General features: G+C 57.0%; 1 protein-coding gene across 17 annotated transcripts in view; it reads left to right on the forward strand.

The window, feature by feature from the left end:
- ARHGEF11 (Rho guanine nucleotide exchange factor 11) overlaps positions 1 to 15,071 on the forward strand; it is an 86,478-nt gene that overhangs the window by 65,930 nt on the left and 5,477 nt on the right. For 11 of the 17 annotated variants that reach the window (XM_025430770.3, XM_025430778.3, XM_025430781.3 and 8 more), the window contains 18 exons: positions 128 to 250; positions 2,281 to 2,304; positions 3,304 to 3,448; positions 3,699 to 3,798; positions 4,573 to 4,602; positions 6,962 to 7,088; positions 9,559 to 9,738; positions 9,823 to 9,870; positions 10,047 to 10,234; positions 10,462 to 10,608; positions 10,898 to 10,977; positions 11,102 to 11,227; positions 11,767 to 11,884; positions 12,577 to 12,755; positions 13,390 to 13,465; positions 13,549 to 13,716; positions 14,093 to 14,183; positions 14,700 to 14,825. In XM_025430770.3, the coding sequence (XP_025286555.3) occupies positions 128 to 250; positions 2,281 to 2,304; positions 3,304 to 3,448; positions 3,699 to 3,798; positions 4,573 to 4,602; positions 6,962 to 7,088; positions 9,559 to 9,738; positions 9,823 to 9,870; positions 10,047 to 10,234; positions 10,462 to 10,608; positions 10,898 to 10,977; positions 11,102 to 11,227; positions 11,767 to 11,884; positions 12,577 to 12,755; positions 13,390 to 13,465; positions 13,549 to 13,716; positions 14,093 to 14,183; positions 14,700 to 14,825 (2,076 nt within the window). The remainder of the gene's footprint in view (positions 1 to 127; positions 251 to 2,280; positions 2,305 to 3,303; positions 3,449 to 3,698; positions 3,799 to 4,572; positions 4,603 to 6,961; positions 7,089 to 9,558; positions 9,739 to 9,822; positions 9,871 to 10,046; positions 10,235 to 10,461; positions 10,609 to 10,897; positions 10,978 to 11,101; positions 11,228 to 11,766; positions 11,885 to 12,576; positions 12,756 to 13,389; positions 13,466 to 13,548; positions 13,717 to 14,092; positions 14,184 to 14,699; positions 14,826 to 15,071) is intronic. The other 6 variants (XM_025430771.3, XM_049112523.1, XM_025430774.3 and 3 more) reach the window with 3 other exon arrangements.

A 15,071-nucleotide genomic window follows, 5' to 3' on the forward strand; every position in this document is an offset into this window, starting at 1 on the left:
ATCCGTCCCCCCTCTGGCTCCTCGCCCATCCGTCCCCCATGATGGGTGCCTCTTGTGGGTGCGCGTTCCTCATCTCCTTGGGTACCTGCCGGGCATCTGTGTACATTTGTTTCTTTGTCTGGCTTAGAACAAAGCGCACCCTGGGGCTGGGCAGTCTGTACGGTGAGAACGACCTGCTGGACCTGGACGGGGACCCTCTCCGAGAACGCCATGTGGCTGAGAAGCAGCTGGCTGCGCTGGGAGACATCCTGTGAGTGCCTGCCCCACATGCCCCCAGACATGTGGAACGGATGCCAGTATGTTGTGGGTCTGTTTGTCGAACTCTCCCCACCAATGCCTGATCCTCCTCCCCCTGAAGGAGGAGGGAGCCCGGCTCTCCTGCTGCCTCCCAGGCGAGGCCAGTGGCTCCCCTCTGGGCCTCTTCTGATCGCCCTACCTCCGGCCTGGATGTCACATGGACCCGGCAGGTGGGCCACACTCTGGGTCTCCAGCAGGTGCTGCCTTCAAGAGGCAGACAAACTGGCCAGCGGGAGGGTGGGCCATTTCTAATTGCATCTGAAGACTGGCCCACCTGAGTAAAGAATGTCTGACCCGATGGCAGTGCCTCCCCAGTCCCAACTTCAGGGCCACCATGTGACTTTTTGGGCTCATGTCAGGTTTACATAGCGCATGACCCTGGTCTCAGCTACAAATCCTGGGCAAGACGGTCTCCACGGCCTCTGTCAGCACTGCCATTCAGCATTTTCAGAGTCTGCTCGAGGCTCCTGAGGTACATTAGCTGAACACCAGTTTCTATGGTGTTGATATCATAGCGGGAAAAGAAAGCCGTGTTTAATAAACAAGCAGGTTCTATAACATGTTCAAAATGAGGGGAAAGAGCAGGTGGAAGGAAGGGCTCAGGAGCACCAGAGCCTGGGGGTAGCAGTTTTAAATAGGGGGTCAGGGCGAGCCGCCCCAGAAAGTAACATCTGAGCAACCCAAGAATGTGAGGCCGTTACCCTTGAAGACATCTGGGGGAACAGCATCCCAGGCACAGGAAGAGACCAGGCAAAGTAGGTGCATGCTTGGCATATACAGGGAGCAGAGAGCTGGAGGGCCAGAGCCCACTGAGGAGGCAGGTGCTGGCATCAGGTAACAGGAGGGCAGCCACAGAGCCGGGGACAGTCAGGCGGACCCTGGGTTTCACTCTCTGACAATAGGAAGCGTGAGTGGGGATTGGCTGTGAGTGGAAGCTGGTGGGAGCAAGGGAGAGTCCCAGATGAGGGGTCACACAGGAACCCATGTGGTAGAGGCTTGGACCAGAGCAGGGACAGGGGATGTGGTGAAAAGTGGTCAGTCCCAGGTGTATCTTGATGGTCGCGCAAACAGGCATTTCCTAAAAACTGAGTGTAGGTTGTGGGGGAGAGAAAAGTTGGGGAAGACTCCACGCTTTGTACCTGAACCACCAGAAGGACAAGGTGCCATCGGCCGAGACCGATGGCCATGTGCAGGGCAGTTCAGGATAGCTAGTCTGGACTCTGCTCTGGATGTGTTCAACCTGACCTCACCCTCGAGGCTTGGGGACGCAGCCGCAGGTACACATGTGACAGCAGACCAGAGAGTGGGCTGCGGATGAGAGCACACAGTGGGTGTATTCCTGGAAACAACCCACCCGGCCTTCAGCCAGGCCCTGGGCCTTTCTGGGCCTGTTTACCCAACTGCTCCAGGGATGAGCGCAAAACCTGGCTGCGTTTATTTTGGGATCCTAACAGCGAAGAGTCATGCGGTGTCACTGCTTCAACCCGCTTGTGATGGAGTGAAGCAGTGAAGCTTCAGTCTCCTCCACAGAGATCTAGCACCTACCTGTGTGTTACTTTGAGAACTCGATGAATTAATACATGTAAATATCTTTGGGCAGCACCGGGCCCATACTGGATCCATCACCGTTAGTTGCTGTTACCATTTGCCTTGTAAATGGGTTTCTCTGGACCTGGTCTCAGGGTGCAACCGCATCTGTCCTCCAGCCCTTCAGCTGGGCACAGTACAAACCCCTTACTCCATAATCCTTCAGTAGCTGTGTTTGCCCCCTCCCCTCCTTTTAGCCAGAAGGACGTCACTGTCGCTGTGCTGAGGCCCCCGAGGGAATGAGGCCTCTCCCCTCCTAGGCCCCACGCTAGCTTGGAACTAAGACCCAAGAGTCGAGGTCTGGCCTCCCTCCCCCTCTGGCCCCCATCTTTCGTGTTTGCACAGCAGACATACCTGTGCCTTTCAGCATGAGTCACCTCTTTTCTTTTGTTCCAGGTCCAAGTATGAGGAGGACAGAAGGTGAGTGAGCGGGCGGAGTGCTTGCCATCTTCCGGTCACAGGGGCGCCGCAGGCATCGGGGGTCACAGCAGGGGTCATGAGGTCCAGGCCGCAGCTGCTCGGGGACCGCTGCCCGGGGCAAGGGTCTACCATCACCCCCATGCACCCATAGGAAGATGCCTTGTCGCTACCTGAATTCGCTCCATGTCTCCCCTTCCCTACTGCTTTCTCTTAAGCCACTGCAGAAAGTTATGGTAACAGGATGAGCTTCCCAGGAGTCCCTGCAGAGGGAAGCTGGGGTTCAGCACCTCTGCTCTCAGGCATGCGTTGAGGGTTTTTTGCAGCCTGTATGCAGCCAGCGTGCAAGTGAGCATGCACATGCTTGAGCAGAAGGGGAGGCAGTGGGCTAGAGGTCTGTTTCAGAGTAGAGGGGGCCACAGCCAAAACCTTGGCTGCCTTGAAACCACAAGTGCAGGATTGGGAGCCAGAGAGAGGTGCTTCCAGAGACGGGCCCTGGATGGTTTCCCGTGTGGCACATGGTGGCTATCTCTCTCCCTCCCTCCCTCTCTTCCTCTCCATCTCTCTCTCTTCCTCCCACCACCCCATACCTGGGTGCAAGGGTGGCGAAGGCAGAGCCAGGCTGGCATCTCCCCCCTTTTCTCTGACGCCTCCGCAGCATGGATGACGGAGGGCGTCCTCCATGGGCCTCAGCCGGTCCTCCAGGCCTGCCCAGGGCTTGTTGGCTTACATTGTAGGGAACCGACAAGTCCCCCGCTGACCGCTCTTCTTATTTGGGAAGAGCTCTGCTTAGAGAAGGCATGAGGTTTGTCCTGGGAGTTCCACTAGTCCAGACTTTCAGGCAGCTCTGGCTGTGCCCCATGTGAAAACCCAGGCCTCCTGAATACCCCGACCTCAGACTGTCCTTCACCACCTGGATGTTGGAAGCAGGGCTCTGGCCCTTGGACTGCTGGCAGGGGCAGCCCAAGCATTCTGATTCCCACGCCTGCCTCTGTCTCCCAGCGCCCCCATGGACTTCGCCCTCAATACCTACATGAACCATGCCGGGCTCCGTGTCCGAGATGCGCGGTCTTCCAGCCTGGCTGAAAAGGCCCAGGCTGCACCTGACAAGGACAAGTGGCTGCCCTTCTTCCCAAAGACCAAGAAGGTGACGGAGCTACTCAGAAAGTATCTTCTGGTGCAGCGGTCTACAGGGGACAACCTGGGAAAGCCCTCCCCATCACTGCACTTGCCCCCCTGCTGCCTGTGCATGGGGCGCCCGTGAGAACCCACAGACAAGTGCAAACCTGGGCCAGAAGCACCCGTGCTACTCCCAGTTAGTTGTTGGGGGCAAGTTATGGGGCCAGGGGCCAAGGCTGGGGATTGGGCCTTCCCCAAATTCGGCAAATCTGTCTTAGCAGAGTAGCAACTCCAAAAAAGACAAGGATGCCTTGGAGGACAAGAGGCGGAACCCGATCCTCAAGTACATTGGGAAGCCCAAAAGCTCGTCGCAGAGCAGTGAGTACAGGGGTTTGCAGCCTTGGGCAGGGGTGACTGGCACATCAGCAGAGGGCCTTCTGATCTCCCAGCAGCCACGTGCCCATAGTCCACGCCTTGTCTGTGCTGCTTGTGGTCCCCTCTGTCCCCTCATCATGCTGTGTGCTGGCTCCAGGGAGGGCCAGGGGACCAGGAAGCCGGGCTGGGCCCTGTGCTGGTCCCTGGGCTTTAGTCTAGGAACTCGGAGCCTGTTGTAGCTACTGCATAGCCACACAGATGAATCCCCTCTCCTTGCCCCACCTGGCAACACTGCTCTGCTGGCAGTAAACGTGAGCTTTACTCTCATCGGTGGGCATCATCTCTGCTGGGAGCACGTGGGGACCCTCATTGGGAAGTCTCAGGGACAGAAGTCTCGAGACTCCAGGCAGATAGGATGGCAGCAGGTTTGAGGTGCAGAGGCTCCCCTGATGCTGTCGTGTGCCTGGAACTTGGGGAGCCAGTCATGGGTCTTCCTGGCTCTGTCATTGGTCTGGAACTTGCCGCTGGCCTCCCAGTCAGAATCCTCAGACCTCAGTATGAGTCTCCGAAATCTGGGAAGGGCAGGCCTCAAGGTGAGCTAGTGACCTTTCCTGACATTGCTGCCTGGGTTGAGGGTGAGGGTGGGACTTTCCTCAATCAGACCTGAGCTTGGTCTCTATTTTTCACTTTCCAGCTTGGTATAAGTTTTGTTTTGACTCTTAAAACATTAATTTGACTTTTCATGGTTTACTTTTGTTTTTGTTTGTTTTCTTTTAGCATTTCATATTCCCTTGTCCCCTGTGGAAGGTAAAAGGACCATTTTTGTGGGTTTTTCTTTGCTTTAGCTTTGAGTTTCCATCTCTCAAGTCTCTCCTTCTGTCCTTGTCCACCCCTTCGTCCGTCCAACCCCTGTGTTCCGTGTACCCCCTGCCGCTCCAGGTGCCTTGGGACACGGCCCTCCCTCACATCTCGGGGAATGGGCTCCAAAAGTCCAGAGCTCCAGGTGCACATGTGAGGCCACATCCCACACAAGCTCCTCAAATCTTTATTTCAGTTGAAATAATAGAAGTCCTCATTTTTGAGGGTCACACGGGCTTTCTTTAGTAGACAGCAGGTCTCTTAACAGTTCTTCAGTTCTTGGGGCCTTTTCTTGTTTCACCTGTTCTGCTTAAGCCCTGGGGCAAGGCACCTCCCCGCACCGCATACCTGCAGCCGTTATAGAGAATGCCCCCCCCCCCGCCCCCACAAATACAGGCATGTGACTCATTGTCTGGGTCCTGCAAGGAACCTGTTTACAGAGTATGGGATGCTATCAACAAACTGTCCAGTCACTAGAGTCATTTTATGTTAAGTGGCATTTAAAAATAGTGATGTTCAAAATTATTTCGAAGTTTTAAATTTCCTAGATCTATTATGCTATTTTATTTATTTATGATAGTCACACAGAGAGAGAGAGACAGAGACATAGGCAGAGGGAGAGGCAGGCTCCATGCACCGGGAGCCCAACATGGGATTTGATTCCCGGTCTCCAGGATCGCCCCCTGGGCCAAAGGCAGGCGCCAAACCACTTCGCCACCCAGGGATCCCTATTATGCTATTTTAAACAAGAAAAATTTTTTAATTCTGAGAAAAGGTCTATAAAACGAAAAATAAAAGAATGGCCTTGACTCCCAGGCCCTTAATTATGTCCACACACCTTCTCCCATCCACCCTGCCCAAGAGTGAGCAGCCCCGCTGAGCTGCTCGTACAGGGTGAGGGGCCCCCAGCTCTGCCCAGTAGAGCTTCCCATGGTAGTTTAATGGTTAGCTTTGGTGTTCTCCAGTTCCCGGAACATCAGAAAAGTCTGTATACACATGTGAAGACCACCATTCCCCCTCAGGTAGATGCCTCAGCACTGGGGGCTGGCCCATTTCGGGTCATCAGCTGTCACTCCCAATTAGCAGTGACCAAATCTGATTGTTAATAATATGGAGTTTACTTCTCTTTCGTTTCACTGTCATCCAGAAAACAGAAGAAGGAGAACAAAAGGACATCAGTGAAAAAATGTTTGTTCTAAAAAATTGTGCTCCTTCCTGCCTGTTTTTCCCTGTTACCCTTAGTTAACACCAGCCCCCTGAACTGTCCCTCATCACGGGTATAGCTATACACCCAGAACAAGTGGCCCACCATTGGGGGACAGGAAGCAGTGGGCTCAGCCAGGGCCCGCCTGTCACAGGGTGCTCCCAAGCCCCATGCCATCACCCAGCAGCATTGCTCAGGCTGTGTAGCCAACCCTGGGACAGAGCAGATGGCCCTGGTCTCCAGAGTGGGGGCAATGGTAACAGCCCCTTTTCCTAATTCATCCTCACAGCCACCTCTTACGCAGTTCTGGAAAACTGTGACCCCCACTGCCCACCTAAGGGATATTTAGTTGTTCTACTTACTCTGCCCTGGACGCTTTTTTACGAAACATGAGTTTAGCTATTTATTTTTTATTTTCATTTATTTATTTGTTTAAAAGATTTTATTTATTTATTCATGAGAGACACAGAGAGAGAGGCAGAGACATAGGCAGCGGGAGAAGCAGGTTCCATGCAGGGAGCCCGACGTGGGACTCGATCTTGGGACTCCAGGATCACACCCTGAGCCAAAGGCACATGCTCAGCCACTGAGCCACCCAGGCATCCCCTGAGTTTAGCTATTTAGGGAGACTTAGAAGTTTTCATAGGTGGGACCCTGGTTAGTGTAGGTGAGACCAGGGCCTCACCCGCCTCCCCAACCCTCCTTGCTCTGCTGTTGGCCTCACGCAGATCAGCCCCGGAGCCAGGCTCCTGTCCTGAGGTCACTGGAGCTGAGCTCACTGTGTCTGAGGAGGAGAACCCCTCTGCAGACCCTCTGTGGGACATCTCATGAGTCTCTTTCTTACCTGCTCTCCTGTTTCTTTGAGCAAGAAACATGTGAGAGAGAGAGAGAGAGTGTGGCTGCCCATGCCTCCCTGCAGATTAGTGGGAGAAGCCCAGGAGCTAGCCTAGAGGACCAGGACCTCGTCTCTTGGTTTTTAGCCCAGTGGTGCTGTCACCCGTGCTTGCTCATCGCTCTGTCTTCTGGCCTAGATGGGAGCGAGGGTCCTGGGATACTATCCCTGAACAGAAAGCAGAGTAGCCTTCATTGTCTTTCTGCTTCCAGTCAAACCAGGCAACGTGAGGAACATCATTCAGCACTTTGAGAACAACCAGCCGTATGATGCCCCAGAGCCTGGGACGCAGCGGCTCTCCACAGGAAGTTTTCCTGAGGACCTGCTGGAAAGTGACAGGTAACAGGCTGGGGGTGGCGGGGGGAGGGGGAGGCACTAGCCACCTTCCCAAGGAGGGGAGCCTGGGTTAATCCCAGCTGCTTCATCGACTCCACTGCACCATAAGGTTCCCACTGCAGAACTCACAACTCTTCCCACCACCTTCCCGCCTGGAGATCTTTAGGAAGAGATGTGCTGTATTGGTGGTCAGGCCAGCAAAAGGCAGAGCTGGGCCCCTGACCTCCCAGCCCAGGGACTGCTTCCCCTTAACATTTCCTTTGGATCCCCGGGCTACTCCGCAGCCTCTGTCCCAAGAACCAAGAATGAGCTAGATGGTGTAATAGAGCAGCTACTCCAGACACCCTAGGTGACAAGCTGGAGAAGACTGGGGCGGGGTGGCCAGGGGAGATCCTGGGAGATAGGGAGGCCACACAGAGATGGTTGTGGACACGAGGAGGAGAGCTAGAGACTGGGTTCTGCAGCCTCAAAGCAAACCGCTCTTCCCCTCTCGAAAACAAGAAGGGGGCTGCACACTGTGGCATCTCGCATGCCTCCATCTCGGCCAGGTTCTAATGAGACCCCTTGTGGCATTGGACTTACTCTTGACTGTGGTGTGACAGCAGACATGTCCTGTTTCAAATCCTCTAGCCAGCACTTAGCAAAAACCACCCCTGGTCAGAAAGGTCCGTATGCATTCCCTCAGTTACCCTCGAGCTGTACGTAGTACATGTGGTCCTGCATGTGCAGAAATAACACGCGCGTGCAACCAAGCCTGATCCACAGCGCAGGGGTGTTCCCGGCCTCCAGGTAGCGGCCTGGGTAGTCAAACCATTTTACCTGTGAAACCATCGTCACACCATGAGTCTGCCGTTCTGTGCATACACGGGGTTCCTCTTGTTGCAGTAAGCCTCTGTAAGCTTCGGCCGTGTGGGCAGACTGCTGTAGGGAGAACTGACAAAAATTTAAGGGAAGAGGAAAGCTAAATTTGTCCTGAGCTGAGAGCTTGAGCTCTGATATTAGTGAATGAATTAAACATAGAAACCTGAGTTAAAGATGTGTCAAATGAAGTTATACAGACAGAATAACAGTATTTCGAGGATAACTTGAGGCCTTTTGCAAACTTGTGGTCTTAAAGTTGCTAGGTTATAACTGTACCCTAAGACACTCACTCAATAGACTCCCAATCCCCTGTCAGTGGCAGCCTTTGGCCTGGCCCATGGCCGGCTCACTGGCAATCTCAGCAGCACAGAGGGGGCAGAGGCCAGCAGATAGAAGGCACACCTTAGTTCCAGAAGGTGGTATTTTAGGGACTAGGGGCCAGAGGTGGGTGTGTGCCCCACTCATGGGGAGGAGTGTTACTCACTTAGGGGTTTGGGAAGGGAGGCACTCAGCTCTGCGGCTCCAAGAGTCTCGCTAGGTGGCTTGTCCCAGTGCTCAGGTGGCCCGCTGTGGGGCACTGGTGAAAGTGCTGTTAGCAGGCTCAGTTGGAGGCATTCTAGCAGACCTCAGGGTATTCTAAGGGGATCAGCTGGCAGCGTGGCTTCTAACCCTCAGGACCCCAGGGGGGCAGCTCCATGTGAGTCCTTCGCAGTTCAGAGAACCGTTATAAATGCAGACTGAGATGCTTGGCTCCTTCGCTGCAACCCTGCTGTGCTTTTAAGCACCCTGCATGCTCTCCAGGCCGCCTGTGGTCCTAGATGCAGGGCAGGATGTAGATCAGTGATAGTATCAGCAAGAACCAACCCAGCAGGGCCGTGCAGGGAGGCACCATCCTGGGGCAGCCAGGGCTCAGAGATGCCAGCTATCACAGGCCTCATGCACTGCAGGATGCAGAAAGGAGCAACACTCAGCCATCGGCACCTCAAGTCCCAGAGACACTTGATGGCCAAACATGGCAGGCCACAGGCAGGTTCTTGCCAGTCTGTAGACAGGCCCTCCCGAGCCAGCCTGCCCCCAGGAAGGGAGTGGAAGCTAGGAGGTATACTACAAGTTAAGAATGGGAGAATCTACACCACAGCTTGGAAGGGCAAGAGCCTGGCAGCAGGTAGACACTCTGCCAGGCCTGTGAGGAGGCCTGGATGGGTGTGTGAGGGTAACACCTATAGCTCCCTGGAGAAAATCCTATAAAAGGAGAGCTCTGCCTCTAGCAGAGTCCATGGTGGGAGCTGACCTGCTCCAGCAGAGGCAAGAGGGACTGGCCACCACACGGCCCAGAGCAGAGCCAGGGACCTGGTAGTCCCTGGTAAGGGCCTCTGGTGTCCAAAGCTTTCCTGGAGTGTTTGGAGTCTTTGGCATCTGATCTGTTGATCCCAGATTTCACCTTCCTGGTGGGTCACAGGGAGGAGGAGAGGCAGGAGATGGTAGGACAGCTGTGGGAGTTGTCACTGAGAAGTTTGGGCCCTGCAGGAGGCCACAGGCACCCCGAGTCAGGGCAGCCGATAAAAGCTTTCGGGGACGTGAGGCCCCAGGGTGTCTTCTTCTACTTCCCCAGCTCCCGCTCAGAGATTCGCTTGGGCCGTTCCGAGAGCTTGAAGGGTCGGGAGGAGATGAAGCGGTCTCGGAAGGCAGAGAACGTGCCCCGCTCTCGCAGCGACGTGGACATGGATGCAGCTGCAGAGGCGGCCCGCCTCCATCAGTCCGCCTCCTCCTCTGCCTCCAGCCTCTCCACCAGGTGGGCAGGGCTGGGGCAGTCAGGGGCTGGGCTTGGCCCAGCGGGGTGGGTGCGACGGCACTGAGAACTGACCTCTCTCCACAGGTCTCTGGAGAACCCAACCCCTCCCTTCACCCCCAAAATGGGCCGCAGGTGAGTGACAGCCCAGCCACGCTCCCGTCCCTGAGTGACTGGGTGGGTGTGCGTCTCCTCCTCATGGCCACTGGTTTCCCGCGGGCTCAGGACAAACGGCGCAGTACACAGGAAACGGAGGGACAGAACCCTCGTGTGAGTCCCTCCTCCTCGTGAAGCTGCGCCTTCTCCCCCAGGAGCATTGAGTCCCCCAGCCTGGGCTTCTGCACTGACGCCCTCCTCCCTCACCTCCTGGAGGATGACTTGGGTCAGCTGTCTGACCTAGAGCCCGAGCCTGACACCCAGAACTGGCAGCACACGGTGGGCAAGGACGTGGTGGCCGGCCTGAGCCAGAGGGAGATCGACCGGCAGGAGGTCATCAACGGTGAGGCCACGTGCCTCTGATGGGTGGGCAGTGAGTCGGGCAGCACCCAGGGACAGGTCCAGGCTGGGTCACCATTCCTGCCCTTGGGATTGGGGACATTGCCATACCATCTGACACCAGTGCTCGGTGGCCTCAGAAGTGAAGCGGTCGTCACTTTGGATACCTGCTGACCTCTTTTTTTTTTTTTTTTTTTTGTCTTGCTCCCACTCTGTGACCACTCTGCTCAGAGCTATTTGTGACAGAGGCCTCCCATCTGCGCACGCTCCGGGTACTGGACCTTATCTTCTACCAGCGGATGAAGAAGGAGAACCTTATGCCTCGGGAGGAGCTGGCCCGGCTCTTCCCCAACCTGCCCGAGCTCATAGAGATCCACAGTGAGGGGCCTCCCAGCCTGGCCCCTCCCCTTCCTCCCCACGCCCCCACCTCCACCCCCAGCCTTCAGGTCTCTGGCCCCTCACCCCAAGGCCTCCCTGAGCCCACAAGCCCTCTCTGCCAGAAAGCTTGATGTGTAACCTGAAACCAGCACTCAACTTCCCCTAGAAGCAGAGTGGCTCCCAAGCTAGCCCCCTGGCTCAGTTGTCGGGACCCTTCTCTCCGGGTCACAGAGGGTCCGGCTCTGCAGCTCCACCCCTGGCCTCTGAGTCTCTTCTCTCCTTGTCCCAGATTCCTGGTGTGAGGCCATGAGGAAGCTCCGAGAGGAGGGCCCTATTATCAGAGAGATCGGAGACCTCATGCTGGCTCGGGTAGGCATGGAGGAGATGGGTCCCCCTTCGCACAGCTGCAGGAGTGGCAGAGGGAGGGTGTGGGGGGCAGGGGTGTGACACCCGGGCCATGTCTTTTATGGCGGCCATGTCTTTTATGGTGCAGTTTGATGGCCCCGCCCGGGAGGAGCTCCAGCAGGTGGCCGCCCAGTTCTGCTCCTACCAGTCCATAGCCCTGGGACTCATCAAGACCAAGCAGCGCAAGGAGAGCCGCTTTCAGCTGTTCATGCAGGTGCATCCTCCCAAGTTAGAGCAGTCATGGCTCAGGACGGCTGAGGGGAAGAAGGTTAAGCAGAGATCTCTGGGGCTGCCCTCCTAGCCCCCTGCAGCAGGCATGCCAGCCTCTCCTCTACCCCAGAGGGTGGCCCAGTGACACCCCGCCCCCCACAATGCCCACCCCTGCCCCCTCACCCCACACCATTCCTCAGAAACACTGGCTCATGCCTGCTCTCTAGCCAGACCGCTGCTCCCTGAAGAGAACCCAGATTAGCAGTCAGGAGGCCCACTTCACCTTCTAGTACCTGTGTGCACGCCGGCGGGGGGGAGCATCCTTATCTGGAGCATGGGCACAGTACCTGCTCAGTGAGGCTTGTGCAGTCACAGCCCTTGGGCTCTCTCCCTTCACCCCTGCCCTTAGCCTTTCCCTAAATATTTAAGGGTTCCCTCTGGGATCAGGACCCACATGGGATTCGCACACTCATCCGGGTCTCAAGACCATCAGCCCGCTCCTGACCGTGGGTCGACCTTAATCAGTCTGTGCCCCTCGCCCAGGAAGCTGAGAGCCACCCTCAGTGCCGGCGGCTGCAGCTCAGAGACCTCATCATCTCGGAGATGCAGCGGCTCACCAAGTATCCCCTGCTGCTGGAGAGCGTCCTCAAGCACACAGAGGGTAGGCACTAGGGGGGCGGTGGCCCCCAGCCTTGTTCTAGCACTGACTTGCTTTGTGGCCTTTGCAAGACTTTTGTGATCCTTGGGGTCTTCTTCCCCTCCTTGTCAGGGTCAGTCTCAGAGAAAGTGATTATAAGTGTGGTTTGGGGAAGACAAGGTGTTTGGCAGTCAGGTGAGGGAAGGGTCACCTCCAGCCTTTGTGGAGCCCTGGTGCAAATCTGAGGGGAGCATCTGGGTGTACCCAAGGTTAGCACGCAGACTCCCCTATGACCGTGGTCCCACACAGGGCTGAGGCTGCATTCAGGCCTATCTGTCCCCTGCTGGGTGCCTCTGTGCAGTGCACAAGACGGTCCTGAGTGTCCCTCACCGCCCTCGAATCTGGGGCATTGGAGTTGGGTGTGGAGTGTGAGGCCCATCGCCTGTCCCAGAGGCCATTGTGGCTACCGGCCAGTCCCCTGCCCTCCCAGACATCCATGGAGCTGGTTGTGGTCCAGGTGGCAATTCCCAGAAGCTATCGGTGTCTTGAGAGACCCGTGGTCTGAAACCGAGGGCCCTCAGTGACAGGGCTCCTCACATCCGAGGTTCTCAACTCCGGCAAAGGCAGCACCCCTGTATCCGTACCCGCCAGCTTGCGGATTCTGACAGGCTTCTTGGGAGGGAGCCCCTCACCACCGCCTCTGCCCCAATTGGTAGGTGGTACCTCTGAGCATGAGAAGCTCTGCCGGGCTCGGGATCAGTGCCGGGAAATTCTCAAGTACGTGAATGAAGCAGTGAAGCAGACAGAGAACCAGCACCGGCTAGAAGGCTACCAGAAACGCCTGGACACCACCTCCCTAGAGAGGGCCAGCAACCCCTTGGCGGCAGAGTTCAAGGTAGAAGACAGAGACCACAGCATGGCCAGCGCCCCCCCCCCCAACACACACACACACACACACACACACACACACACACACACACGCTTGGGGCATCCTTGGGAGCAGAACTGGCTGGGGCCCAGAGGGCCTCGGAGTGGGCGGCATGGGCCTCTTTTTTTTTTTTTTTCTTAAAGATTTTATTTATTTATTCGAGAGAGAGGCAGAGACACAAGCAGAGGGAGAAGCAAGCTCCATGCAGGGAGCCCGACGCGGGACTTGATCCCGGGTCTCCAGGATCAGGCCCTGGGCTGAAGGCAGCACTAAACCACTGAGCCACCTGGGCTACCTGGCACGGGCCTCTCTGAGCAGGGTTGCCCTGGCAGGACCCCACGCAGACCCGGACTGACAGTCCTGCTGGTGGGGCTGGACACTGGAACCTGGGGTGCCAGTGGAGATTGCTGGGGAGGGAATGAGACAGGTGTTCAGGTGGGTGAGAGCCTCCAGTCCTGCCCATGCCGCCTATTGGGCCATCAGAGCATACACCACCTCTCATTTGCTGCTGGCACCCAGCTTCTCAGTGCAGCTTCTGGTACATAGACGGTTCTCATGTATGGTTGAACGAATGAATAAAGGAATGGTGTTTCCCTGACAGAGCTTGGATCTTACAGCTAGAAGGATGGTCCATGAGGGGCCCCTGACCTGGAGGATCAGCAAGGATAAGAGCTTGGGTAGGTGCCAGGGAATGGGGACACACCCCCAGGGGGCAGGTGGGCCAAGGGGGTTCCTGATGGTGCACCCCCCCCACCCACAGACCTCCACGTGCTGCTGCTGGAGGACCTCCTGGTGCTGTTGCAGAAGCAGGATGAGAAACTGATGCTCAAGTGCCACAGCAAGACAGCTGCGGGCACCTCGGACAACAAGCAGACCTTCAGCCCGGTACTCAAGCTCAATGCTGTGCTCATCCGCTCTGTGGCCACAGGTACCTGCGGGGGATTAACCTGCCTGCCACCGCGTTCCCACCTCACTGACCCCCTGAGCCAGATGGTGTGGCCCAGGATGAGGTAGATGGTGGGTGGGATGGGCATATCTGGGTAGAGAAGGCCGAGCTCAGTGGACAGAGGCAGTTCCATGAGAGGCCCAGTGTGTGCAAGAGAGCCTCTGGGCTTCCCTCTCCATCTCTAACTCGGGGAGACCCCTGCCCTGCCTGCCAGGGTCCCAGGCGGTGACGGGACTCTGTGCCCCAGCCCTTGCGGTCGGGAGCCGAGGGAGGTGACCCAAGGGCCCTTCCCAACCGTGGGTCCTGCGTGGTCCACTGACCTACCCCATGCAGACCCTCCTCCCCCTCTCCCACACAGATAAACGGGCCTTTTTCATCATCTGCACATCAGAGCTGGGCCCCCCCCAGATCTATGAGCTGGTGGCATTGACGTCGTCAGACAAGAACACGTGAGAATAGAAGGGCCCCCCCGCATAGCTGCCATCCCCTGGGGCCAGGGCGGTGTGTACAAGCGGTCCTCAGCCAGGCCGGGGTGTAGGGCAACAGGTGCAGGGCAGGTGTAGGGGCTCTGGGGCTGCCGTCCTTGCCGCGAGCTCTTGCCCCCACACTGAGCTTTCTCCATCCTTACACGCTTGGCGGATGCCCACTTCAGGTCTGTCCCCCACCTGCCCCTTGTCCCCTCACAGCAGCCAGATGCGGTGACATGACTCAGAGCACAGGCAGGTTGAATCAGATGCTGTCTCATTGTCAGGACTGTCATCTGTGGAATGTGGGTCTTCCTGCCCCTCGGGGGATTGTTCGGGAGAGGGAGTAGCTAGAGAATGCTTAGCCCGGGGCACAGCAGAGGGTTGGTGTTCAGTGACAGCAAGTCACAAGTCACACGCCATGGGCCATGGTGTGTGGGGAGGGGCGCCTGCAGGCCCTCGTTCTCACCACCAGCCCTCTCTGCTCCTACTGAGCCACAGATGGATGGAGCTCTTGGAGGAGGCCGTGCGGAACGCCACCCGGCACCCCATTGCTGCCCCAGTGCTCGCCCATCCCCCACCCCCAGATGCCCAGGAGCCAGCACACCAGAGCCCCATACCCACCAGGTACTCACCCTGGAGGCCCTGGTCATCCCAACCAAGAGCCACCTGTTCTCTGCCTCCAAGCTCTTCGAGCCTCTGCCCTCTGACCCTTCTGCTGCCCCCAACCTGGCTGTCCTGGAGACCACGCCTGAAGAGGGAGGGGAATACATGGTTGGGATCCGCCCTCTTCCACAGATGCTAAAGTCTCACTTTTGGCTCCTTCGACCCTCCTTCGCTGTCCATTCTGACACAGGAGTCCAGGATGGCATC

The sequence above is a fragment of the Canis lupus genome, chromosome 7 (genome assembly GCF_003254725.2).
Source record: "Canis lupus dingo isolate Sandy chromosome 7, ASM325472v2, whole genome shotgun sequence".
NCBI classification, from domain to species: Eukaryota; Metazoa; Chordata; class Mammalia; order Carnivora; family Canidae; genus Canis; species Canis lupus.